Genomic DNA, 25759 nt, shown 5'->3' with positions numbered 1-25759 from the left:
GCCACATTCCCAAGCTCGTTTAGCCTGGGTCCTTCCAAATTCATAAGAGGATAAATTATGGGCAAATGACTATAAAATCGCTCGAAGAGAACGAACCCTGGTATCTGACTCGGCCTCTTGAGTCTATGGGATCATGGCCACGACACGATCACCGAATTTCCTCTCACTCATAAACATGGACTTCAAGAAACCCGGCCGAAAGACTGAGTAAGCAGATTTCTTCCGTTGGAGAATGGTTCTGCGGCTGGGTTGGGGACAGGGATGCGAATTAAGCATTAATTGCCGTTCCGCTCACTCCAATACTTCGACCCTGAGGCTCTGAACCCTTGATTTCGTATGACAGATTCATCCTATTTTTCACCGTTCGATACGTAGCTCTCAAGTTACAGATCAAGACCTTGGGCCTGTTCATATGCTCTAGCCGCGAGTCACGGCCAGCTGAATTCGGACTGGGCCGGATCTTTCCAGTAGAAAGTAGCGACAGGCATGAATCGGAGGAGAGTTTGAAGCCAAAGCTTGAGCAGTTATTGCGACATTTAGCGTTGAGCTGGGCGAGGGTATTTTCCCTCCAGTGGTTGGGATTTCGCTAATGTGAACTTCCGCAATCTATTCAGTGAGGCATTTAGTTAGTGTACTATATTACGCAAGGTAAAGAAAGCTCAGATCTATATGCTTCTGAGGTCAAGATGAATTAAGTATGGATAGATAGGCGTGAATTCAGGTACAGCGGGAGGGAATTGCTTACATAATAGAAATACCCCTCATTCGGGGAGAAACGAATGGTGGGGCAGCGCATTTTATGTGCCGAATGACCGTTTGGTCGCTGCGCAGCAGCAGCAGCAGCGACAGCCCGCAGTGACGTCTGGTCCTCGAAAGACACCGACCCTGAGGATCCTCTCGAACATTTTCGACTTGCCGCTCAAAGACATAAACAACGGGTCGCTTGTTTCCACACCGCAGGATCAAAGGTAGCAGGTCTTTTTTTTTTCTGGAAAACCTCGCATTGCTCTACATGACTCGCCTTCTTTGACTCTCTATCCCGATCTGTACAACGAACAGGCTCGAAAGACTACCCTTACCGCACTTTCTTGCCCCAGATCCCCTCGCCTCGGGCCGACTGACGACCACCTTCGACGTCCCCGCCGCTACCACTTGCGGAAATATCTCGTGATCTTTCAATACAAGATCGTAAGCACTCGTTCCGCGAAAAGCATTCGCAGCCTTTGGTGTTGCCAACGCTCGACGCCGTCCGTACACATATCTAAAGCCACGGTCAACAGCGTTACTGGCTTCAACAAACATCCCACAACCCTGAGCATTACTCGCCGCAGCATTCCGCCATGGTCGCTTCCGAATTGTCACAAGCGGCACGGGCTGAGAAGGCTGATCCTCAGCCGCTGCAGCTTGCAGCTCAACAGATAAATGACGGCCATGAACCAGCCCCGCCATTGGTGAACAGGGTTGGGCAGAGCAAGAGCCCGTACGTGCGAAGCCATGCGGACGGCCGCGTCGCCTGGCAACTGCTTAACGACGAGTCGATCGAGAGAGCCAGGAAGGAGAACAAGTTGATCTTTCTGCACATTGGCTTCAAAGCCTGCCACTGTAAGTCGTCGCAAGACAGAACCCCGCGGATACCCGACCATGTGCGCTGACCTTTCTTTTGCAGATTCGCGACTTACATCCACCGAGTCCTTCACCCACCGCGAATGTGCCTCGATCCTGAACGAGTCCTTCATCCCCGTCATCATCGACCGCGAGGAGCGCCCAGAGCTGGACACGATATATATGAACTACGTGCAGGCTGTGAGCGGATCAGGCGGCTGGCCCTTGAACCTCTTTCTGACCCCTGATCTCGAGCCCGTCTTTGGTGGCACCTACTACCCAGCTCCCGGCTCGAACAATGGAGGTTCCGATGATGAGGAGCGTCTGGACTTCCTAGCCATCTTGCGCAAGCTGCAGAAGGTGTGGAAAGAGCAGGAGCCGCGATGCAGACAGGAGGCAAAGGAGGTCGTGGTGAAGCTACACGACTTCGCGGCGGAGGGTACTCTAGGAACCGCCACGGTCCAGCCGGGTGTTGCGGGCTCGCAGACCGCTGCCATTGGAAGATCAGAGACGGGGCTGGAGCTTCCGGAATCCGGCAGAGCGGCTGCCGCCGTGTCAAGTGAGCTCGACCTGGACCAGCTGGAAGAGGCTTACACGCACATCGCCGGCACGTTTGACCCCGTCTACGGCGGTTTCGGCTTGGCCCCCAAGTTCCCGACTCCACCGAAGCTGTCCTTCCTGCTGCGCTTGCCCCGGTATCTTTCCCCTGCTCAGGATGTTGTGGGCGAGACGGAGTGCGCGCACGCTACGGAGATGGCCCTCTTCACACTGCGCAAGATGCGAGACAGCAGTCTGCGCGATCATGTGGGAGGCTCCGGCTTTGCGCGATACTCTGTCACTGCAGACTGGAGTGTTCCGCGCTTCGAGAAGCTCGTTGCCCAAAATGCTCTGCTTCTTGGGCTGTACCTGGATGCATGGCTGATTGCGGGTAGCGGCGAGAAGGACGAGGAGTTCTACGATGTCGTGGTGGAGTTGGTCGATTACCTCACCAGCTCCCCCATCAACTTGGCTGAAGGTGGTTTCGTTTCTAGCGAAGCCGCAGACTCGTACTACCGACGTGGAGACAGACATATGCGAGAGGGAGCTTACAACCTCTGGACACGAAGGGAGTTTGACACAGTCATTGGAGATGACCACGAGGCAGCGCTGGCTGCGTCCTACTGGAATGTGCTTGAGCATGGCAATGTCGAACCGGACCAGGATCCCAACGATGAGTTCATGAATGAGAACATTCTGCGTGTTGTCAAGGATATTTCAGAGATTGGACGCCAGGCTGGTATTACTACTGATGAAGTGAAGAGAGTGGTCACTTCAGCGAAACAAAAGCTCAAGGCACACAGAGAAAAAGAGCGCCCAAGACCTGAGGCCGATACCAAGATCGTTGTGGGACGCAACGGCCTGGTGATTTCCTCCTTGACAAGGGCTGCACTGGCTTTGTCGACCGTTGATGCGTCAAAGAGCCAAGCTGCGATAGAGGCTGCCAGCAAGGCCGCGGCTTTTATCCGATCCAACCTTTGGGATCAGAGCAACAAAACTCTTTACAGGATATACCACGAGGGTGTGGGTGAGACAAAGGCTCTGGCAGAGGATTATGCCTATCTCATTGAAGGTCTCATTGGACTTTACGAGGTGACTGCAGACGAGAAGTGGATTGAGTTCGCCGACGAGCTTCAGCGTAAGGATTCTTCCCCATTCTCCTCCTGAACCCTAGAAACAAACTAACACACCACCACAGAGGCCCAAATCCAAATCTTTTACGACAGCCCGGCTCCGGAATCCACAACATCCCGCTCCTCATGTGGCGCCTTCTACACCACACCCGAGAACGCGCCCCACACGATCCTCCGCCTCAAGGACGGCATGGACACCGCCCTCCCCTCCACAAACGCCGTCTCCGTCTCCAACCTCTTCCGCCTCGGCACTATGCTCAACAACGACTCCTACGCCGCCACCGCCCGCGAGTCCATCAACGCCTTCGAGGCCGAGATCCTGCAGTACCCCTGGCTCTTCCCCGGTCTGCTCTCGGGCGTCGTCACGGCCCGTCTCGGCGGCGTGACGTGGGTCGTCGTCCGCGGTCCCGACGGCGCGCAGGACGAGTTGACGACGAAGCTGCTGAGGAAGCTGAGCGTCGAGGCGAGCGGTGGGCTCAGAAACGTGGTGCTGCTCAAGAGCGAGGAGGACGTGTTGGCGCAGAGGAACCCTGCGCTGAAGGCTTTGGTGCAGACGCAGCGGCCCGGGTCGTATCTGCTGGAGAATGGCGTTTTCCGCCCCATCACGCCGGCGGACGTAGCATGAGGCACTGGGGATGTGTCGTTGCCAGCTGGAAACAACTGGAATAGGAAAAAAGAAAAAGTAGATTTGTATGCCGCTTTGGTGGTTTTGGGGGGGTTTTAGTGTAACGTGACGTTCTGTTGGATGACGACGGTCGGATAACGGTTGAGGGGAGTTTTCTTCTTTTCTTTTGGTTGGCGTCAGTACCCCAATCTTTTAGATATGCTCAATCACGAGATGATGTTTATCCGAAACTTCTCTAACTTTGAGATGGACCGCAATTTGGGGTATGTGAAGTACGGAATAAGATGTGAATCTGGTAGTCACGAAACTACCTTCCTCTCATCCATTCCACACGAATAATCTTGAACAAGTAGACTATAGAAATTACAGGAGCAGGCAAGTAATATGCATAGGGCAGACATTATATTCATCAACTCAAAATACTTTTTGATTCATTTCTTGAATAATTCCAACTCGGTGAAGATCCCAGAGAGGCGAGGTACAAAACCCTTCTCACCCTCTTTCGCTTCCCCCTTTTTTTCTTTCTTTACGTCGCGGAAAAGCAAAGCCAAATGTCATCTATGCCTGTGTGTGCCCGCCATCCAGGCGTTGCACTATGCTCTAGCAAAGTAGTACGTTAGTATAGGTCGGCAATATGTCTTCCCTGACTGTGCCAACCATTTCTGGAAAAAAAAACTCCTCTCCCCTTTAGCGCTTCCTGTACCACCAACTCATTTGTGTACACCGGACTTAGCGCCGCCGAGGTCCTTTACATGGCTTCGTAGGCGACACCCAGTCGTCAGATTTAGTCGACCTGCTTTTCGCAGCCAATTCTACCAAGCAGCTCCTTGCGGTCGCTGTGGCCGGGCAGGCTCACGCCTGAAGAACTTGCTTGTCTCTTGATTCCCGTTCTCCGCTCCCAGCTCTTGAGGTCAATATCTTCGACGCCAACCTCCTCCTCGAGAGCAACCTCCTCTTCATAGACATAGTCGCCCTCCTCCTCGCCTTCGAGTTCGTCATCGCTGCGGACATCCTCAGCGTTGCCGCCACGAAGAACCTTGTTGACAACGCGAAGAATCATAAAAAACCATCCGATGGTAATGAGTTGCAGAGCGAGGAGGGGAATGAGGAACGCCCATCGAATGGTAGAGTCCCAGCAGACAATGCCATCCGACTTGTAGAAGGGCTCCAACATCCAGCTCTTACCCTCAGGGATAGGTAGCGGGCCCACCAGGTTAGGCGCCTGGCCGGTATAGCACGAGTCGGGAATTTCCTCGGGAATGTGGGTGTGGATAGACCAGCAGACCATCAGGTAGAAGACATGGCGGGCAATAAGCCAAGACAGAACAAAGGCACCGAACATGAAGTCGCAGAGGGTGTTCAGTCCAACGTACTTGAGGCACTTGGCGAGCTGCAACTGATTAGCTTATGCAGGACAAAGGGACGGGGGGCTTTGACGCACAGGGAAGAAGAGATCGACAACATCCATGAGGACGAGGATCAGGTTTCCGACACGAGTCTGGTGGTAGCTGTAGCAGGCGGAAATCAGAGTGCAGGTGATGATGTGGTGAGTGAACATCTGCCAGTGGTCCTTGCGGCGGTCTTCGATGTTGATGACAAGGATCTGCTGGAGCCAGAAAGCCCACTGCGCCAGAATGTAAAACTTGTTGAGGCCGGAGAGCTCACGCTGCGGCCAGTTCGTCCAGAGCTCTCTGAGGTTCAGCCAGTAGGGCGAAGTCTTGTAGATGTACTGTACCATTGTTAGAGGTTGCCCAGCGAAAGAAGCCGGAATGACTAGTAAACTTACCATGCCCAAGGGCCAGAAGACCATGTAGTAAACCAACAGCCAGGCCTGCTCGCTGAAGCGTGTGAGATCCTTGCGCTTCTTAATACCCCATCCCTTGGCCAAAGGTGCCAGAACGTATTCCATGGTCGCGGCGCGCAGGCCGGTGAAGAGGATGATGCAGAAGGCGAGAAGGCAAGAGTCACCGAGACCAGCGCCATACTGGCCAGTTTCCTGGTTGTAGTACGAGAGGGTGAAGAACTTGATCGTGTGAGGTTGCGCCTTCGGGATGAAGAAATGGGCGAGGAAAAGGAGGGCCAAGAGGTTGAAGGAGAGACCTAAATTCGGCACATGTTAGCTATGTCCAAGCCATGCTTCGCAAATAGGAGGCATAGTCTCGCGGTGATGTAGGCCGTGTAACATTAAGCACATCCAGTTGTGGCTTGTTAGAGGTGGATGTGGGGTAATAAAAAGGGTAAGGAGAGAGCACAAGAAAGACGACGTACCGACTTGGTTCTCAACCATCCACCGGCTCAACATCTTCCAGGCGCTGTCGTCTGTCCTCCTGACCCGTCGAATGAGCACGACGTTGACATTGTTGTGTCCTTGCTGGTAAAGGGGGCCATTCATAAGCTTAAGCTGCTTGGTGCTAGCATTCCGCTGGATCTGGGGCCCGGCGGAGCTGGTCCTGACAGGCTTCTCAAAAGTTGGCGACGAGGCCTCGTTATTGCTGGTGGTGTCGCTCATGATGCGCGACTAGAGCTCCAATTGGAACTCAATTGAAGTATCGAAGAGAGCGGCGACCCGAATTTGGAATCGTGAGAGAGGCTACAATGCTCAGCGACGGCTGCGTCGTGGTTTGGCGTTGGTGTTTTCCCGGATAGCCGTCGAGCCTAGTGATCCTTTGTGGTGGTTGTGGTTGGTGCTGAGCCGCGATAACGAAGAGAGATTCGTTATCGACACGCGGTTGGAGCGGGTTCGGTGCGCAAAGGAGCACTTGTCGGGATTCTTGTTACCGCAGAGCGCGACGAGGTCGTCACGGGCGCTTCTGGTAGTGTCGTGGTCGGAAAAAGGGAGGGGAGGGGGGAAAACGAACGTCCTTGGTTGGTTTTTAGGGAGGTTGAAGATCAAGAGGATGGGAAAGTGAGCGGAAGGGCAACGTCGCACACAATGGGTACCGAAGACGGGACGGTGGACTGGACGGCGGTCAGGTTCAGGTAGAGGACTGTAGCAGGACAGGCTGGACGGTACGAATACAGAGGTACACGACGCCAAGGCCTAGGTCAGGATCTGCTCGGTTGCTCCAGAAAGTTGCTGGGATCAGGTGTGCAGGAAGATGGTGCCCCCGTTTTGGTGTGTGAAGTGGTGGGTGTGGTGCGAGGATGCGGGCTGCGGCGGTCTTTCTTTCTTTCTCGCTGCTACTTCAGTGACCAGAGATGGGTGCTTGGTGAAGCTGTCTGCCCGTACGTTTGGTTAAGAGGGGAGAAGCAGGATGAGAAAAGTTCCTGGACAGATGCAGGGCGGGAAAGAGACTGACACTGGAAGAAACTTGACAGAGTCTAGAAGAATACAAGGTAGCAGCCGTGGCTGGGACAGAGTTTCTTCAAGTCACGAATACTTTTCCTCTGATAATTTTCTGTCTAGTCCTGCCTACCTTTCAGGAGACGGAAAACCTAGCCAAAGGCTGAAAAAGCAGCGGCAGAGGGAAACGTGGATTAAGGTACTGGGTACCGGTGGCTCGCGTCGTTCCACTCAAAAGCCCAGCTTCGCCTCGAGAAAAAGGAGGCTCCACAGAGGTACTCTTGTACCTACACGTTGCTAACCTGCTCTTGCCTTCTAGCCTCTAGTTATCTTGCCCTTGCTCATAGGCTCATAGGTAGCCCCGGGGAGGGAAGGGTCAAGTCAACCGGTAGCTAGGCCCAGTTCACTTTGACAAGAGTAGCTGAGAGGTGCAGGAACCAGATGCTGGAAGAGTCAAAGCCTTGTTGAAGCTTGACGCTTTCAGTCTCTCACAATTCGTCTACCGAACACATGTAACCGTCATGTACTCCGTACAGATCGCCGGCCAACTCTTAGTGAGCCGAACAGGTTCATCAAAGGCGGTGAAGACGGCTTGCCATTGGAAAATGGAACAGAACCTGAAGGGAGAAAGAGATACTCTGTGAGAGAGTTGACGGTGGTAGGCGCGACATGGGAAAGGGATGTGGGCAGTTGGCGTCGGCCAATAAAAGCACCAGGGTTCTCTTGGTCCCTGGTTCCCTCTTTCCCAGAATGAGTGCGGCACACGGTACGTACCTGGCGCATCTTTCGGGGGGGAATTGGGGGGAAGGAAGGGCCCAAGGGGTGGGGGACCCCTTATCCCATTTGAGTCTGGCTGCAGCTCCATCACTGATTGATGCTGCGCTGGACCGCTGGGACGTGGGACGTGGAATTGGACGGTGCGGTGGACAGTGGTGGTGGTGCCTTCTATTTAAATTGTCAAAATGATTGGAAGCTTGATTGTTGTCGCCCGTGGCCCGCCGTCGGGAGACAATCGACCCCTCCCCCCGTCCCCTTTGCCCACTCTCTCTGCCTTCCACCAAGACCAACATGGCACCAATGGATCAAGTCTATTTAAACGAATAATTGGACTCGAGTATCCGTACCCGTACAGGCCACAGATGCTGGACAGCTCAAATCAATTCCAAGGCAGAGCTGTCAGGAACAGAGTGGAGGGAGGGGAAACCAACGCCGCAACGCGAACGCAGACGTGGAGACGGGAGTTGGAGATGGAGAGAGAGAGAAAGGACGGGCGGGTCTCCTCGTCCTCAACAAGTTTCAACACTTGTCCATTGATCCAATTAAATTGCTGTGGTTTCTTTGCTTCTCTCCTCGTTTCCCTGGCCATTGTGTGTACTGCTGATCTCGTCATCTTAGCAGAGGGCACATTGGAACAATTGCACGGGCATTGACAATCTTCATCTCGCAGATATGCACAGCGTTTAAAATGAAGTGATTTTCGCCCCTAGACGCTTATCGATGTGTACTATACATGCCCCTGTCAATCATGTTGACATTTGCTATTCTCTCATCCTTTCTTTACGCTCTAGTTCTTGCTTTTGCCAGGTTTCTGATAGGTCTTTAAGGCTCCAGGCTCTGTCACGTCGTACCTTATAATGAGGTGCTGTACCTATGTACTATTACCTCGCCCAACCAGGTCTCACAGATATTTCTGTGAGATACCCCTATTTTCATCTGTGCAACGTCCAACAACAACAAATGACTTTTTCTGGACTTTGCGCCATGCATTTGATCACAAACAATGTCTGTCCACAGTCCTTGACACCGCCTAAACTCTCGCGCAGCCTTGACTACTCAATACGCATGGCTGTCACTGGACCCCTTTGGAAAGCAAAGGTACCGTTCAAACTTCAGAGCAAATGCTGTCTGTACAAGGTACGACGTACGGTAGGTACTCTGTACTGTGCCTCGCCATGAGGTACGAATACCTCGCGGAAGCTCGACAAGACCTTGGCTCCCCATCCTCCCGTCCGCTTTCCACCCCTCCCCGTGCGATGGCGACATGCATCAGCCAATTGCCAGCTCCGTCACCTCGCATTCAGAACGAGACCGTCGCTTTTCTATTTTGCGTCGCTGCCGTCAGAACGCTAGTGATCCTCAACTTCAATGACCCTTCGTGAGAGCCGCAAACCCCAAATCGCACTCCGCGCGTGGCCGTGACGCCTCCACCTCCAAAATCTCGATGGAGCGCCGTATTTGATTGATAGTCCTGATCAAAACGGTACCTACAGAAGTGAGGAACGGATAGCAGAACCGAACAACCCCGTATCACAAATGCAAATTTACCTATTTCATCCTCGCCCCGTACGTGTCCGCACTTGGATGCGACACCACCACGGCGCAAAAGAAAACAACAGACGAATACGGTCGGACCTCGCATCACAGACGAAACCAGCTCAGGCCAGGTGCCCCAAAGTTCCGCCTCGTCCTCGTCTTTACCCGCCTTCCCGTCCTCACAGCTCTGTCCTCTAATCGTTTTGCATTACTAGAGGATTGCCGCAGTACATGTAGACGCTACCCTGCCCTCGAATTCCGCACTATTTAACCTTAACCCTTTTTTTACCTATCCTTTCCTCTATTCTACCCTCTCCCTCGTTAAAGGATTACTAAAATCGTAGTTTTAATAGCTTATTAATAAATTAATATTACTATTTAAAAATAAATAACCTATTCTTATATATAAATACTAAGAGTCTTATTATTATAAAAATAGTAATAAATATATTAAAGTACTTAAAAGAGCTTTTTAATAAACTTCTAATATTATTTAAAGTAATTATCTTTAAGTTATAAAAAGAAACTAAGGTACTATATTAATACGGCCCTATCCGTTTTATTAATATTAATAATACCCTTTTTAATATAAAATATATTAATAATACTCTATAACTACGTTATTATATTTTATAAATTATATTTAACGTTAGCGAGGATTTTAATATTATTTTTTAGTTCGTTTTTTAGTTTTTTTATTAAGGCCGTTATTATAAGGTTAGTTTAGTTATTAATATTTTAATAAGTATTTTAATTTAACTTAAAGACTCTTATAGCTCTTAAATAAAGGCTTTTAAAAAACTTATAATTAAACTTTTTATTTATTATAAATAAAGTTATTATAATTAAAGCTATAATATTATTTATAGACCTTAATAATAAGTAATCAGTAATATAATTATTTTTCTTTTATAATAAGCTTAAAAAAATATTTTAATTTAAGTACTAAGTAGGTACTATACTGTTTTATTAAAACTATATTCTTATACTTATGACTTAAAAAGAATTAACTTTCTTTGATAACAAGGTACTTAGCTCTATCCTCTACTTGTTCCGTGCATATATCCAGAAGTTCTTGTCAAGATCTCTTATCCCTCTCTGTCCGTACCTATCTCTCGGCCTCCGCGTTTCATCCCGTCTTTTTCGACGAGTATCGGCTGGCCGAATCCTTTTCGAGACCGCCACTTTAGGATGCGATCGTGATGTGATGTGTGGATACTGAGTCGTTTATACGGTGTCCAAGTATTCCAATTTGCCTTTCCACAAACCTATAGAGGTTTGAACCTTTCTTGCCTTAGCAGCAGCTTACAGAGAGCTGCGAACATCAGACCACGCGGTTGCCAAGAAGTCGCTCTAGTCACTCCGCCATTCAAGGCCCAACCAAGGTCCAAGATGCCAGATGATAGATCCATCAAATCAGGAATATTGAAATTACCCTGCTGTCTGCACCGTTTAGCGTTCGCGCTTGCTGCCGTGTCTTCAGGCACATTCCGGAGTGCAGGGAATATGCCGAGCGAGACAGGAGTTGCAGGGCGCGACCTTTTACATGCATAGGCTTCAGGATGATATAATCATGTGCCAGTAGAGGGCTCTATGTATTTAAAAGGAAAGAATCTTGAAGATCTCGCCCGACGTTTCTGCGACGCCTCTTTCCCATCACATGACCCTCTGCACGCCACCTTCTACCCCAGACTCATCAGCCACACATAGCTGTGTAAGCAGTGACCGTTCGCATCACGCCCTCCCCACATGATCCCTTCCTGACGACAACGACCCTCCGCCCGGCCCTTCCTTCAACCTTTCCGCAGGCAACCAACACCCAAAAAAAAAAAGTTCATAAGTGCTCGTCATACACCTACGCGACATTTTCCTCGCAAGAACCCTCTCGACGACAAATTCAAACGCCTCCGTCAACAAACAAGTCAAATCAAGCGTAAACAATGGCCTCCAAGACAAAGTACGCCCCGGCGCCGACCCAGGACCCCGACGAAGCATCAAGCTACGCCCAGGCGCCCCCCGCCTACCAGGCCGAACCCACGGCCGCCTCCGACACCGATCGCCTCTTCGGCGGCGGCGCGCCTCGCAGCAGCCAGGACGACGATCTCCCCGATGACTTCAAGGTAAGCACGAGCACAGCTTTCTCCAGGCACCGGTCATCAGCTCCCGGCTATCCCGTGGCTCTCGGTGCCTACCCTTCGTGAACCAGCTCTCGACTAACACGTCAAACCTACAGTTCGGCGGCTCAGTAGCAGAGGCCACGACCGACATCAGAAATCAGTTCATCCGCAAGGTCTACGCCATCCTTACCGTCCAACTCATCGCCACCGGTGCCGTCTCCGCCCTCAGCTTCTTCAGTAATGGCTACAAGACCTGGATTCAGGCCCACCCAGGCCTCGTCTTCGCATCCGTACGCTTCCCTCCCCCCTTCACGCGCCGTATCATGACAATACTAACAGAGAAACACAGCTCTTCGGCTCCATTATCATGATGCTCCTCACCTTCTGGAAACGTAAATCCTACCCGACAAACCTCCTCTTCCTCTCGGGCTTCACCCTCATGGAAGCCTACACAATCTCCGTCATCGTCTCCTTCTACAAGGCCGGCATCGTCCTCAACGCAGTCTTCCTTACCGCGGGCATCTTCATCTTCCTCACCGCCTTCGCCTGCCAGACAAAGTACGACTTCACCTCCTGGATCCCCTACCTCGGCGGCGCCCTCTGGGGCCTCGTCCTCTTCGGCTTTATGTACATGTTCTTCCCCTACAGCTCCACCGGCGAGCTCGTCTACGGTGGCATCGCCGCCCTCATCTTCAGCGCCTACATCCTCGTCGACACCCAGCTCATCATGCGCCACCACCACGTCGAGGAGGAGATTGCGGCCGCCATCAGCCTGTATCTCGACATTATCAACCTGTTCTTGGCGATTCTGCGCATCTTGAACAGCCAGCAGAACAACTAAAGCTGGTCGCAGCACACACACACACACAATACCCCCTATGTTCTAGTAGTAGCGTAATTTGGATTTCGTAGTCAGGCGGTCTCGGCTTCAGACAGGTTACTTCGAGTAGAAAAGAGGCTGTTTTGTTAGTTCTTTCGTAAGGAAGCAGGGATGCCGCAAGTGCTTATCACACTGTCGGATGCTTGAGTAAGAGTGCCGTTTCCGTGCTTGTCGTTCACATGCTTCCTTCATAGTCAAATTGATATGATACAAATGGATCACAAAATAAACAGTGTATCAATCAGATATCACGCGGGGAACAAGACTTGAATTTGGTGAAGCGGTAAAGTAATGTGATATCTGCATTAGAAGTCGACTAATAGAAAAGGAAAATGAGGGCGTTAGTAAAAAGGGCTACAAAGGCACAGCCGGAAAGATGCGGGCCGGCGGCGTGATAGGAATGATGGAAACAGATTGACGAGTAGCTCGTGGCCCACACGTCCGCCGTGTCCTCCATGATCCCCTCGACCTCGACCCAGAAGCCTTTGAACCTCCGCCCCGAGAACGTACACCGCTTCTTCCCACACATCTACCGAGCCGGTAGCCTCTTCCCAGTCGTCGCATTCGTAGTAGACCTTTTTGGGGTTTTTATCTTCGTGTCAAGAGAAACGAACTCGCATAGGGGAATATTGTTCTTTCTCTTTCAACACAGCACGGAAACCAACGCCAGTATAGAAAAAGACCAACGTCGCAGTTTGGGGTAACCATAAGCAGGGGCCAGAATTGTTGAATTAGTTGGCTTCGTGGTCGCCGTTGGCCTCGGCGGGGCCGCCGGCTGCTGCAGACTGTTCCCTCTGCATACGGGCCTCGATCTCGCGAAGTTGGGACTCGCGGGCCAAGAGCTCTTGTCGCTTCTCGTTGATCTCGCGCTGGACCTTGATCTCGATCTCGCGGAGCTTCTCCTCCTCTCTCCGCAGCTGTTCCTCCTTGAGGCGCACAGATTGCGAGGCGAGATCCTCGGGGTTCATGGACGAGTCGCTGTAATATGGTCAGCAAGGTATCATCATGGGTAAAACAGGGGGTTGTAGAACGTACACTCCAGCACCACCCTCAACGGACTTGCTGAGCTTCTCAGTACGGTAGTTCTCGTACAGGAAGTCGTGGGTGATCTCCTTCAGGTCAGCCAAGTGGCTGTGAAGAAGTGCAGATCGAATAGCGAGGAAGTCGGAGTGGCGCGGGTTGTCAACCTCGACAACACCCCAAGGGTACTGGCGAGCGCGGACGGTACGACCGCCAATCTCGACAATCTCCTCAGAACCGACGATCGCGAACGGCATCAAACCTCTCAACTCGGCGTTCTCCTCAACAGTATCCTCGTCATCTTCCTCGATGTCGTAAGGGAAGTTGTAGACGGGGATGCGGTAGTGCTCAATGTCTTCCATCACAAGCTTCTTCGACTCGGCGAGCTCAGCAGGGGTCAAGGAGTCGGCACGGCCAATAACGGGAATGACGTTGACACGGGGAGCGAGGCGCTTCATGAGCTCGATATCCAACTCGCGAAGACTGTTGACTGAATTAGTGGCGGTCAACCAAGGCTATGAAACAGTGGGCTTACCCGTGTCCGGTGGGTGTGATGAAGTAAAGCATGGCGTGCACACGGTTGTCTCTGAAACGAGGGTTACGCTTGATACGAGACTCCTCGGCAAGAATGTCATCGTATTGTCTCTCGAGGTAGCCGACAATCTCGGAGAAGCTGCGACCATGTTAGCGATTGCGATACCATCACTTTTGGTTGGCATGTGGTGCCATACCTGGCCTCGTTGTCAATCTGGTCACCGAAGCCGGGAGTGTCGACAATGGTCAAAGAGATACGGGTACCCTCCTCGTCCAACTCAAGTTCTATATAGCTGTCAGTTTGCTGATGCGATGATCAAGGGCTCTACATAGTAGTCACGCACCGACAGTGATGGGCTTAATCTTGACACCGTCCTCGACAGAGGCGCCGTTGGGGTCGTCCGACTCCTTGTGGCCGAGCACGCTCTTTCCGCAGAGGGTGTTGACGAAGGTGGTTCTTCCTGTAAGGTCGAAAGTCAGTCGACGGGACTCGGTGGTGTTTGGGCGAACACGAGGTTGGCTATGTAGGGGGAAGACGTACCAGTGCCTGATGCTCCGCAGACCATCAAACAGAACTGGATTCCCTTCTTCACGTTCTTCTTTCTGCGCATCATCTTCTGTAGTGTAGAGTGTGGTCAGTAAGGTGGCATCTTGAGGGATGCAGATGCATTGGGGCCATGATGGCTTCGTGGAGTCGGGAGAGGATTGTTGAATGGGGGCCGGATTGGTGTAGTAGGGGGAGACTGAGAGAAGCGGGCAAACATACGACGGTTGTTGAAAGTAAGGCTTAGTCTAGAAGAGGGTCGGTAAGGGAGTCGTTGAGGGAATCAACGACTTGACGAGAAAAGAATGGCGACGATATCGTTTCAAGGGACAGCGAGCGTCGTGTCGTGTCGTAGATGAACGGAGCAAAAGGACTGCTGGATCCCAAATGTCGTTGTTCTGGATTGGGACTTGGGGGTCGGACGGGAGGTGCAGGTGCTAAAGGGGACGGGAGGGTCTTGACCGACGGGTGTTGGAAAATGCAATTTCACACAAAATGTTGCGGCAGGACGACCCCAAGAGGCCCCCCAGCCAATTGATTGCTTCCTCCTGCACGCCCAATTCAGGGGGGGAGCAACTCCCCGGCCCACGCTCCTTTCCGCCAAAATTAACGCTAATCCTATAGAGGAAAGGCACCAATGGCGGGGTATCCTCGGGCAATTTTGGAAGAGAGAGAGAGGAATCAGGATGACAGGTCACGAGACTGGCACATGATCAGTGCTGAAGCTTTCCCGCCTGCAGCAATTGCGGCACGCACGTTGGATGTTGGCGCGTTTGCACCGTGTGTCCAAGGGACCAAACATGTTTCGCGTTCCTGTACGGAGTACGGAGTACCTACCTGTGGTGCATTACCTAAGGCCAGGTGGCGCCCAGCTGGACAGACGTGGCAGGTGCCTCGATCACACTCCCCTTACAATCATCACTGCTATCCTAAGAACTAAGTATGTTGGTGAAATAAGGTACTTTGAGTCTTTCTTTCCCTAGAGAAAATATCCAAAGAAGGTGCTAGAAAGACTTGCAACACGAGGGATGGTGGTAGAAGAAGAAGGAGAAGAAGAAGAGGTAAACGTGAAGGTTGTGATAGTGATAGAAGCAGAGATTAACCAAGTGTTGAGCGGCAAACTATTCTGTCGCTCATTTCATCCCAAGTTCCCGTCTCTCACTGAGTTATGATGCTTACCTAATATCGCTAGAGGCACCTTGGTACCCCAATAATACCTAGGTGACTTCCCTGGGCACCTCGCCAGTGGACAGTCGGGTTGGTTGATGCGCCGCTTGAGACGGGACGATATGATACGTACCTTTTCTCAGTTCCAACGTCCCCAGGCTGACTTCACCTGGGTTACTGTCTGCTGAGACACTGTCCACGAGGTCCTCTTTATGAGCATCTTTCCTTTTGAATTCCGCGATTCGGTCGCCGTTCGCTCTGAATAATCGCTGGGGGCTGTTTGTCGACTGCATACACTTGCCAATCTCCCCTGCCAACTTACTTACCTTGCCCCAGCTTCCTGACTCGGCAATCCAGCTGACTTCGACCCGCTCAACTCACTGCCGCTGTTACTAGGCGCTTCAACCCGTTGCCGTCTGTTAACATCATCGTCAATATCGTCAGCAGAGCACCTCTCTATTCGAGAGATGCACTTGTCAAGGATGATATCGTAACGAAGAACTTCAAGAACAACAGAATATTGGCCTGGCCTGCAAGCCTTGCATCCGCAGCGCTCATCCCTTATTACCGAGCCCCTCACCGTCGTCCAGGCCAAACCGTCACATACTCGGCACTGCGACTTATAGGCACCCTCTTCCACAATGAATACTCGTCCACCTATAGAGACGGCGCCCTCGACAGTCGTGCTTTCTGTTTCCTTCAACAGTGATGCCAGCTGCTTCTCGGTTGGTCTGAACTCAGGAATATGCAGTAAGTTGTTGTGGGAGTCGAGATGTGAACACTTAAGCTATTCATGATCCCTGACATCCGGTACTTAGTCTTCCACACCAAGTCTTGCCTTCTCAAGGCATCTAGAGGTTCGCGCTTCCTCCCTTGTAACCTTACATAAAGAAAAGCGGCTAACCGCATTATAGACTTCAATGCCGGTATCGGTCTGGTCGAGATGATGGGGACCACAAATTACCTGGCGCTCGTCGGCGGCGGTAGACAACCCAAGTTCAGTAGCACCAAGGTATGTGTTGAATCATTCAGTCCTCTGTGGGATCACAAACTCATCTACCACGCAGACCATTATCTGGGACGACATGAAGGGTAGAGTCGCCATAGAGATCGCCTCTCTTACACCAGTGCGGGGCGTTCGGATTGGTCGAAACCGTATCGTCGTAGCGCTCCAGAACAGTGTACGCGTTTACTCGTTTGCGAAGCCTCCCGACCTACTGTCAGTGTACGAAACCACCAACAACCCTCTCGGACTCGTTGCCATGTCAGACAAGACTATTGCATTCCCGGGTAGAACTGTCGGGCAGATACAGCTCGTCGACATCGGGACCGGCAACGTCAGCATCATCCCCGCTCACTCATCTGCCCTCCGTGCCATTCAGGTAAGCTCAGACGGCGAGCTTCTGGCCACAGCGAGCGAGATGGGCACTCTGATCAGAGTCTTCGCCACAAGTAATTGTGCCCGGCTCGCCGAGTTGAGACGGGGCGTTGATCCTGCCACCATCTTCTCTCTCGGCTTCAGCCCCGAGGGTACGAAGCTAGCCTGCACATCAGATAAGTCGACACTGCACGTGTTCGACGTCCCGCACCCGAAAAAGCCCATGACAGCACCGACCAGCCCTTCAGCGTCACAGATGGCGGGATCCGGCATTCTCGCGGGTAGACCAGCCGACGACGGCAAGGGCCGCTGGGGCTTCCTAGGCAAGATCCCCTTGATGCCGCGGATGTTCTCGGACGTATACTCTTTCGCATCCGCGCCATTCGAAGCAGGCGACGATCCCCTAATCGGCGGCCTGCCCATGTCAGAACAGACGACACTAGGAACGACAAGGCCGCAGAAAGGCGTGATCGGATGGATCACCGAGGACAGTCTGGTGGTGATTGGTGCCGGACATGATGCCAGATGGGAGAAGTTTGTGATATCCAAAGGAGAGGACGGACGCCGATACGTCGTTCGAGAGGGTTGGAAGCGATACTTGGGTAGCGCTTCATGACGAGGTGTTTCTCAAGCTGGCTCGTAGGGGTCATGTTGCTATTTGGTTTATGGTACAGTGTACATTACATACGGCGTTGGCATCGGACAAACAAGGCATTCAAGGGTATCAGCGATAGCATCGCTTAGTTTGTTATTAAGTGTTTATGGCATCTTCGAGACTAAGGTGACTTGCTCCTAGTTCTACTTCGCCTTGTATGCCGCCGCTCATCATCACGGTCTCTATGTCTTTTGGGCTGGCGTTCGTCCGAGCCATCGCGGTCACGATGCCGGCGCTCTCTCCTCCTCTCGCCGTCCTCGCCTCGATCACGGTCCCGATCTCGATCACGTCTATCTCTTGACCGGTCCCTCTCTCTCCGACTCCCATCATCCCTTTTCGATCCCCTATCCCGATCTTCGCCACGATGCCCGTGGCGTCGCGAACTCCTCTCGCCATCTCTGCGGTCTCTGTCGTCTGGAGTGTCATCACGACGAGACCTCCGGCTGCGATGCCTATCCTCGTCACGATCCGCATCCCTCATCTCCTCATCGCTGTCGTGCCTGCGCGACCTGTGTGAACGATGATGATGCTTGTGCTTCCTCCTCCTCTCAGACTTGTCATCTCGCCGCCGCAGCGCTTCCTTGATCTCTTCCTTCTTCTCCTCGATCAAGAAAGCCTTCATGGGGTCGTCCTCGTCATGGTCCCGAATCAGTAGCGCAAGTTCCCTCTCCTCAGGCAACATCGGCCGTTGCTCCTCCTCTTCGTCCTCGTCTGACCCCTCGTCCGTCTTGTCGCCCCCTTCCTGCTTCACGACCGTCGCCCAGTCCACCTTGCCCTCGTCCGGGTCCTCGTCGTCGCGGAACTTGTAGCGTGCGTGGTCTACGCTGATCATGCGGCTGCCGCCAATCGTCGCGCCGCCGAGGTTATCGACCGCCAGGTCGGTACTGCGCTGGTCTTCGTACTTGAGCCAACCGAAGCCTTTCGATTTGCCCGTCTCTTTGTCGCGGGCGAGCTTGAGCCAGACGGGCTCGCCGAATTGGGAGAAAATTGTGATCACATCGCCTTCGGACATTTCGTAGGGGAGCCCGCCAAAGTAGATGTACGCCGTGTCGCGGTAGTCGACGTGCCAGGAGCCTTCGGGGGAGCTGTTGGTGTGTCAGTGCATGGTTATTGACCTGCATGCGAGATGCCTGGTATAACTTACATTCCATGTTCAATCTCCTTTTTGTTGAGCTCCTGAATGGCGCGAATTTTGTTCATGGTGGCGACGGGGAACTCAGGGTTCTCTGAAGCTTTTTGCAATCGTCAATTTCGTGGCAGACGTCTGGGAGTGTAGTAAAGCCTCGATTCTTCAAGGCTGAAAGAAGCGTCGTCCCAAGCTTTCTTAGAGCTTCTCGGCCGCAAAAGAAAAAAACACCGATGCCTAGACTTTTCTTAGGTGGTCGCATAGCACTGTCAGTGCGTCATCTCCCCCAATATGCGCTCCAGCCCCCAAGACAACCCCTAAAATGACACTTCGCTAGCTGCCCGCGTGCTGCAATGTCACTGCCTGCACTTTAGCTCCCGTCGGGAAAACAGCCGGTCCGGAGCTCAAATCCCCCGACACTTTGAGGAAGGGGCATGAGAAAGCGCTGGCGAGGTGCCAATAGAATTGTGGAAGACACGGCCGTCCGTTCAAGTTGAGAACCCCAGCTTCTGGGAATGCCATCATTGCTTCGGTCGGAGGAATCTGATTTCCTGTATATTCTAGATCCACCGTCGGTACGAACCCGTATAATTTAGCATACTGGTCGGCCTACCTACACCGCGACTCGAACGCGTCTATTTGCATACGCATAAAGCTGTCCACTGTCAACCCACCAACTCAAGTTCCTGGACCGAGACACCACGTCCACAGACCCACGATTTCCACCCAAACCCCTCTCATGCGTCCTCCTCAGCGACCAACACAATCATGACGGCAAGCGCAAATCGGGTGTCGACGTACACCTCGGCTTCCGCAGGGTCAGACGGCCGCAATGGAGAGAAGAAGGACCTCTGGAGCTCCATGCTCGACAACGTAGCCAGCAGCAAACGGCTACCGGAGAAGAACATGATCGTGCTGGGAGGCTCACCAGAGTCGCAAAAGGAATTTGTCGAGTCCCTGTCACACAGCAGCGAGAAGCGAAGTCTGGATCGCAACAGTTCAAAGACGCCTCCCATTGCAAACAGCTTCGCTCTCGGGTATACCTACTACGACGTCCTGGATGCCGACCAAGAAGGTTCGTTGTCAGCTCGACTCGGCTTCTGCTGCTGATGCTGACTCAGTCTCTAGACATACTTGCGCGGATTTCTCTCTACATGCTTTCGAACCCCTCAGAATCGTTCCCGAAACTTATTCAGCCACTCATTACACCCGAGACGATACCAAATACCCTAATGGTGGTGCTCCTTGACTGGTCTACACCACACTTGTGGATGCGCCAACTGAGAGAATGGATTTTGTTCATGCGCAGCATCCTCGAGAGCTCGAGCCACGAGTGTCAAGCGACGATGGAGGAGGTGATGGTCGCATGGCGAGATAGGGGCAGGGGAGGCGGCTCGACGAACCTTGACGGCACGGGAGCGACCACTAGCGAAGGCGATGTCGCACTGCCTCTTGGGCCTGGTGAATGGGAAGAAGGCATAGGTCTGCCGCTCTGCGTGGTCTGCCAGAACGTGAGATCAAGTGCCATGCCGAAAGGTTGACGGTATGCATGCTAACGAACTTGCAGGCGGAGAAGATGGAGGGTCTGGAGAAGACGCAAGGGTGGAAGGAGGGTGACTTCGACCAGGTTCTGCAGTATCTCAGGACAGTGCTGCTGAGGCGTGAGTTGGCGCCCTCTCCGAGGCCGAAGGCCATGCTAACAGTGTTGTCCCAGACGGCGCCTCGCTCATTTACACCACACCAAACGTCCCTTCGTCATTACCGAGTCTGGTGCACTCGAGCCTGGGCATCACCTCCTTACTAAAACGACAACCGTTGAAGCACAACACAATTGACAGAGACAAAATCCTGGTGCCGCCAAACTGGGACTCTTGGGGCAAGATCCGCGTGCTGAGGGATGGATTCGATGTTGAGGCGACCAGCCAGGGCTGGTCGCATGACCTGCAGTCCACTTTCCCTTCACCTGCGATGACGACGGACGGCCTGAGTATTTTGGCCAAGGCGAAGGCAGACGGGGACTACAATGGCGAAGTTTTGTCCTCAGCAGTGGCGCCGTTCGAAGACTGGATCCGTGATCTCAGCCAAGCCGGCAGCGCGATCTCATTCGCAGGTCGGGACGGCGACCCGTCGCAGCTGGAGATGTCATCGACCGATACGCAAGAGTTCCTCGGTTCCAGTCTACAGACTCTGGAAACGCACCGCAGCCGAAGTAACGACGACAAGAAGGCAGACGCCTCTAAGTCGAGAACAGGACAGCGGACCGATGAGTCGGATTCCAGTGCGTTGCGGCAGGGAGCCGACGACGGCAAGGTCAGCCAGCACATTGGGCCTGTGCAGTTTAACATGGGAGGCATCCAGGTGGATGCCGACGACATGGTGCAGCGGCTTAAGGTATGTCGCCAAGTCGATCTCAATAAGGGAGCGGCCTTGACTAACACGGATCGCAGGACCGTCAGGCAAACAGTGCTACACAGGATCCCACCACGCCACCGGCTGACACCGCCGAGGAGAATCCTGATGAGATGGACAACGACAAGCTCCAGGCTTTCTTCAGCGGCTTGATGAACCGTAAACAACCTGCCAATGGCAGCCCCCGTGGCGGCTCGTGAGTGTGTTGATGTTTGGGTCCCTATTTTCGTTACGGGGCCGAAGTCGAATTTAAACATGGCCAAGCGGTTGACTTATACCCAATCGGTCTTCTTTTCGGGGGACAAATGTTAAATTTGAAAGAGGGAGTTGATCTTATCTCATGGACATTGGTCACGAAAGAAAGCGACGAATGCTCCTGGCCTCAGTAGATGTATATTGTGGGGTGGGGCGAGGTTGTGCGGACAAGGCGAGACAGTGGCGGCGGTTGGGCGAGATTCAGTCAGGTCAGCAATCAGTCAGTCAGTCGCTGTAGAATAGATACCCCGATTATGACAATGCTATGCGTTTGGTGTTAGTTTTAAGGAGTACAGGTTGACGACTATTGTGGCAGCGGAGCTGATTGCTTCTAAAGTTACCCTGGTACTCAGTGGCTGGGAGTATCTAATGGATTCCATTAGCACACAAGAAACGCTCGTTTGTGTAAGTTCTTCGGGTAAGCTACCTACAGGAGTAGGGGCACTATAATCTGGCTTGTCAGGAGAAGGTTTTCAAGTCAACTTAAATATTTCCTGACCACGCTATCAAATCAGACAGGGGTTTAAGGATGTTTGGTCAAATCATGCTGAACTTGATACCAACAGACGCAAGTTGACTAAATATAATACACGTACACCTTCTAGATGTAGAACGGCATGTTTATTTGCCGATGAGCTAGCAACATCAACAAATTCCAAACCACCGCTGTCTCTCCTTTCTATCTTCTCCCACCTATTTCTCGCACCATCCGGTAGGCTGACCAAGAGCCTTGCACTTGGCAAAGAACAAGGGCTCGTTGATGTCAATCATGATCTGGCACTTGGTAGGGTACGGGCCGCCTACACGCAAACAGGCCACGATTAGTATCTTCGACTTTGATCCATGTATGATTCCCGAGCGAACTGAGAAACTGAGGGATGGTATCTTGTATGTACGTACCAACGGTGCCGTAATCGGGGCAGGCGTTCTTGGTGGAGGTCGGGTCGCTGAAGAGCGCGAAGCCGGTGTCTCTGCCGCAGTAGCAGTTCTTGATGTCGCCGAGGCGCTTGGTGACGGTGTTGTCGGTGGGTGCGCCGTTGACGATTGCGGCGAGGCCCCTATGTTAGGTCCTGTTAGTGATTTGTCTACGATGATGAGGGAAGTTTGGTGGGAGGACGAACATGAGGGCGATGATGGCGTTGAAGGAGAACATTTTGAGTAGGATGGTTTGCGTAGAGGAACTTGAGGTGTTGTTGGGGTTTCTTGTGACTGGAAGAATAGCTTTCGAAGTTTCATAGGGACTACAGATGTCTTTATACTGCAGTATTGAGGATCAAGAGGTGATCTTCCCCATCTGTTGACAGTCTACAGAACATCTTCTTCAATAACCGATATCAAACCCCATAGCAATGCCCTAGTTCCTATTCCTCATAGCCATATTGCTTCCAATCCAAACGGGCGCTCATGACGTCCATCATCGGCTTGCCCGATGCGTATATTAGAGATGCATCTCGGTTGAGAATACATGCCATCGCTGTATTGCTATGCGGTCTATGCTCACTGTCGCGAGTCACGATCACGAAAATTCCAACCAAGGGAGTTCCCGCACACCATGGCCCGGCTCCGCTTCCATTGAATCTCCTGAACTTTGATCAAATGAAAAATTGTCGATCCTATCATCCTACGGCTCGCTTTTTGACATGTCACAAGGATGATCCACAAAGTTGGGGAGCGGGAAAGAGTCATGTTAGCCAAGCCGAGTCGGCTCGATCCGATCAGGTATAGTTTGCAAGCGTAACATCATAGCAGCCTCGATGGGGGATTCACAAAAGAGAACTTCAAGCTCTATGTCGATATCTGCTTGTTCAGAGCTACTTAGAATGTTGCAGATTGGGAAGCCTATAGCTTGCATATTGTGCGATCAACATTTGCTTTTGCGGTATACCCGCTGTCTGTGTACTGGCAGAACCGAGCGTCACTTTGAGTTTAGAATATATGGCCCGTACACTCAACGTGAATCGAAGCTCAACCTGATCTTCGGTTGACATCTGACAACTTTCCGTCTTGAACGAGTAAACAACGGATGTTTGAGCGGCGAAAGGAACGACCCGAACTCTATGAACGCCGAGAAATCCAACGTCAAGGTTTCAAAATCATCGAAATATAATAGGGGCGAGGATATTCTGCCAGCAGCTCCCGCTATTCTGCCACCAAGTGTGGCTGCGGCCGCCACACGACCGCCGGTCTCGGGCATATACGTAAGCTAGGCTCTGCGTAGTCAGTATTCGAATAGATTAGACTAATCAGAGGCCGTTAATTAACTTATAGTTGATTAAATTATTTTAGTAAAAAGTACGGTAATTAACGAATTAGCCTAATTTAACGTAATTAACGAAGTAGCCTAATTAACTACTTAATTAACTACCTAATTAACTACCTAATTAACTACCTAATTAATTATTAATTACTCCGTATAGCCCATAGCCCGTAATTTAGTAACTTCCTTTACTTTAGCTTCGTACTCTACTTTAGCCTCGTACTTATTAATAAGTCTATTTATCTTACTTTTTATTATAAGATTAATATTATAAATATAATCCTCGTTAGCTAGATCTTATAATACGTCTAACTATGTAAGATTACTAATTAATTAAGATTGCGACTTTATAAGCGTTAGTAGCCGAGGAGCCCTTATAAAATTAATTATATTACTATTAACTACGTTAATTACCTCGTTAATAGTAGCCCGCTAGTACCTTTACTATATCTCTATACTAGGCTCGTACGTATTAAAATCGTATATAATTTTAAGGCCTCGTTAGGTAAAAATAGCCTTACTTAGCGCTAGAGGTACTATTAATAGTAGTAATACTAATATAGGTACTATTTTTATATGTTTAATAACTTCCTTATACTTAAATATAAAGGGCTTTCGTTTAGAAGAGGTATTTTAATTAACGGCTAGCTTTTTTAACTTACTTATTATAACTATTATAATACTTACTATAGAGCCCTATAAATAACCCTTACCTCGGATTTATAAGGGATTAAATAAGGGGATAAAAGTACTATTATTAATAATAAGCTCTAAGCGTCGCTAGAACTAATATAAATAAATCTCTTTTAATAATATTAAAATACTATCCTTAATATATTACTAAAGGACGTAGTAATAAAGTAGCCTATAAGTAATTCGAATTAAATAATATACGCACTTTTTTAATAACTTTTTTAATAAACCTAAATTTAGCTATTTACTTAGCGTACTAAGTTTTTATAAAAGTCGCTTAAGGGTATCGTAATATATATATAAACATACCTTTTTTTAAAGTAATCCCGTAGTAATACTTAATACCTTAGCCTAGCGACGGGTTTAGTAAGCGCTAATTATAGCTACTTAACTTATTTAAAAAATAACTAATTTATTAAATACGGCTTTAAGGTCGCCCGTATAGTAATAGACTCGTATTTTAATACTTATATATAAGGATTTAATAATTAATATAGTTAAATAACTAAAGTACTTAATTTAGTTAACTTAAATATATACGAGTTTTTTATATTATAGCTTAAGCTAGGTATTAATAATATAATTAACTACTACCGCAGGGTACTTAGTAATCTAAAATTCGAATAATTAGTTATAATATATAACTATTAATTAGCTATAAAAGAGATTACCCTAATCCGTAAGGAATTACTAAAAGTAAAGGTTATGTATAACTACGCTAGTCTCGTCCTTTATAGCCGGGCCGAAGTAACGCCGGGTCCGGGCTAGTACGTTAAAGTTAATATACTAATAATAAAATACGTATAGTACTACTTTAAATTAGGTATTATTATCGAGGGTATTAAGTAAAGTAATCTCGTAATCCGTATACGTAACTTATAAAAAAGAAATTTCGTAGGCCCGGAGTAATATTAATAGCTAGTTAATAACCTAACTATAATTAGCTTCCTTTTTACTAAATAAAAAGCAGCTCGCAACTTAAAAAACATAACTATTATTAATTACTCTGCAAATATTCAATAATAGTATATTAAATCGGTTAGTTTTATATATAAAATCTATTAATAAAATATCCGGATATTATTAAAATAAGGAAATCGTAATAATAAGTATAATAAATAAGCTTATAATATAGCCCGCGTTATTATATTAAAAGTAGTATTAGTACTTTATTAAATTGCATAATTAATTAAATAACTACTTAATAAAGGTCCTATTACCTAATTCGTTA

At 50.3% G+C, this 25759-nt stretch overlaps 9 protein-coding genes across 9 annotated transcripts; 4 read left to right on the top strand and 5 right to left on the bottom strand.

Annotated features, from left to right (window-relative positions):
• Positions 1-1340: 1340 nt before the first annotated feature.
• On the top strand, positions 1341-3897 carry CLUP02_09255 (uncharacterized protein; the record flags this gene model as incomplete). The annotated part of the gene is made up of 3 exons (XM_049288234.1): positions 1341-1602; positions 1667-3277; positions 3338-3897. The coding sequence occupies 3 exons, from the start codon at positions 1341-1343 to the stop codon at positions 3895-3897; spliced, it is 2433 nt and encodes an 810-aa protein (XP_049145378.1).
• Positions 3898-4681: 784 nt separating this feature from the next.
• Positions 4682-6406, bottom strand: CLUP02_09254 (TLC domain-containing protein; the record flags this gene model as incomplete). Its single annotated transcript, XM_049288233.1, has 4 exons — positions 4682-5287; positions 5339-5626; positions 5684-5997; positions 6166-6406. 4 exons carry the CDS (start codon positions 6404-6406, stop codon positions 4682-4684), a joined length of 1449 nt encoding a protein of 482 aa, XP_049145377.1.
• A 5027-nt stretch (positions 6407-11433) lies between these two features.
• Positions 11434-12451, top strand: CLUP02_09253 (uncharacterized protein; the record flags this gene model as incomplete). Its single annotated transcript, XM_049288232.1, has 3 exons — positions 11434-11613; positions 11727-11900; positions 11960-12451. 3 exons carry the CDS (start codon positions 11434-11436, stop codon positions 12449-12451), a joined length of 846 nt encoding a protein of 281 aa, XP_049145376.1.
• Positions 12452-12576: 125 nt separating this feature from the next.
• CLUP02_09252 (uncharacterized protein) lies at positions 12577-13019 on the bottom strand (the record flags this gene model as incomplete). The annotated part of the gene is made up of 3 exons (XM_049288231.1): positions 12577-12676; positions 12757-12806; positions 12849-13019. 3 exons carry the CDS (start codon positions 13017-13019, stop codon positions 12577-12579), a joined length of 321 nt encoding a protein of 106 aa, XP_049145375.1.
• Positions 13020-13221: 202 nt separating this feature from the next.
• On the bottom strand, positions 13222-14658 carry CLUP02_09251 (septin; the record flags this gene model as incomplete). The annotated part of the gene is made up of 6 exons (XM_049288230.1): positions 13222-13468; positions 13526-13993; positions 14046-14183; positions 14242-14329; positions 14389-14505; positions 14586-14658. The coding sequence occupies 6 exons, from the start codon at positions 14656-14658 to the stop codon at positions 13222-13224; spliced, it is 1131 nt and encodes a 376-aa protein (XP_049145374.1).
• Positions 14659-15967: 1309 nt separating this feature from the next.
• On the top strand, positions 15968-17749 carry CLUP02_09250 (WD repeat domain-containing phosphoinositide-interacting protein 4; the record flags this gene model as incomplete). Its single annotated transcript, XM_049288229.1, has 5 exons — positions 15968-16006; positions 16382-16505; positions 16574-16612; positions 16670-16767; positions 16823-17749. 5 exons carry the CDS (start codon positions 15968-15970, stop codon positions 17747-17749), a joined length of 1227 nt encoding a protein of 408 aa, XP_049145373.1.
• A 160-nt stretch (positions 17750-17909) lies between these two features.
• Positions 17910-18988, bottom strand: CLUP02_09249 (RNA recognition domain-containing protein; the record flags this gene model as incomplete). Its single annotated transcript, XM_049288228.1, has 2 exons — positions 17910-18873; positions 18933-18988. 2 exons carry the CDS (start codon positions 18986-18988, stop codon positions 17910-17912), a joined length of 1020 nt encoding a protein of 339 aa, XP_049145372.1.
• Positions 18989-19147: 159 nt separating this feature from the next.
• Positions 19148-22105, top strand: CLUP02_09248 (dynein light intermediate chain; the record flags this gene model as incomplete). The annotated part of the gene is made up of 10 exons (XM_049288227.1): positions 19148-19186; positions 19252-19367; positions 19598-19989; positions 20043-20425; positions 20482-20575; positions 20629-21305; positions 21362-21519; positions 21760-21798; positions 21860-21983; positions 22094-22105. The coding sequence occupies 10 exons, from the start codon at positions 19148-19150 to the stop codon at positions 22103-22105; spliced, it is 2034 nt and encodes a 677-aa protein (XP_049145371.1).
• A 166-nt stretch (positions 22106-22271) lies between these two features.
• CLUP02_09247 (uncharacterized protein) lies at positions 22272-22731 on the bottom strand (the record flags this gene model as incomplete). Its single annotated transcript, XM_049288226.1, has 3 exons — positions 22272-22378; positions 22479-22636; positions 22700-22731. 3 exons carry the CDS (start codon positions 22729-22731, stop codon positions 22272-22274), a joined length of 297 nt encoding a protein of 98 aa, XP_049145370.1.
• Between the last annotated feature and the right edge of the window lie 3028 nt (positions 22732-25759).

This window comes from Colletotrichum lupini, chromosome 4 (assembly GCF_023278565.1).
Source record: "Colletotrichum lupini chromosome 4, complete sequence".
NCBI classification, from domain to species: Eukaryota; Fungi; Ascomycota; class Sordariomycetes; order Glomerellales; family Glomerellaceae; genus Colletotrichum; species Colletotrichum lupini.
This window is presented reverse-complemented; position numbering and strand designations above follow the sequence as displayed.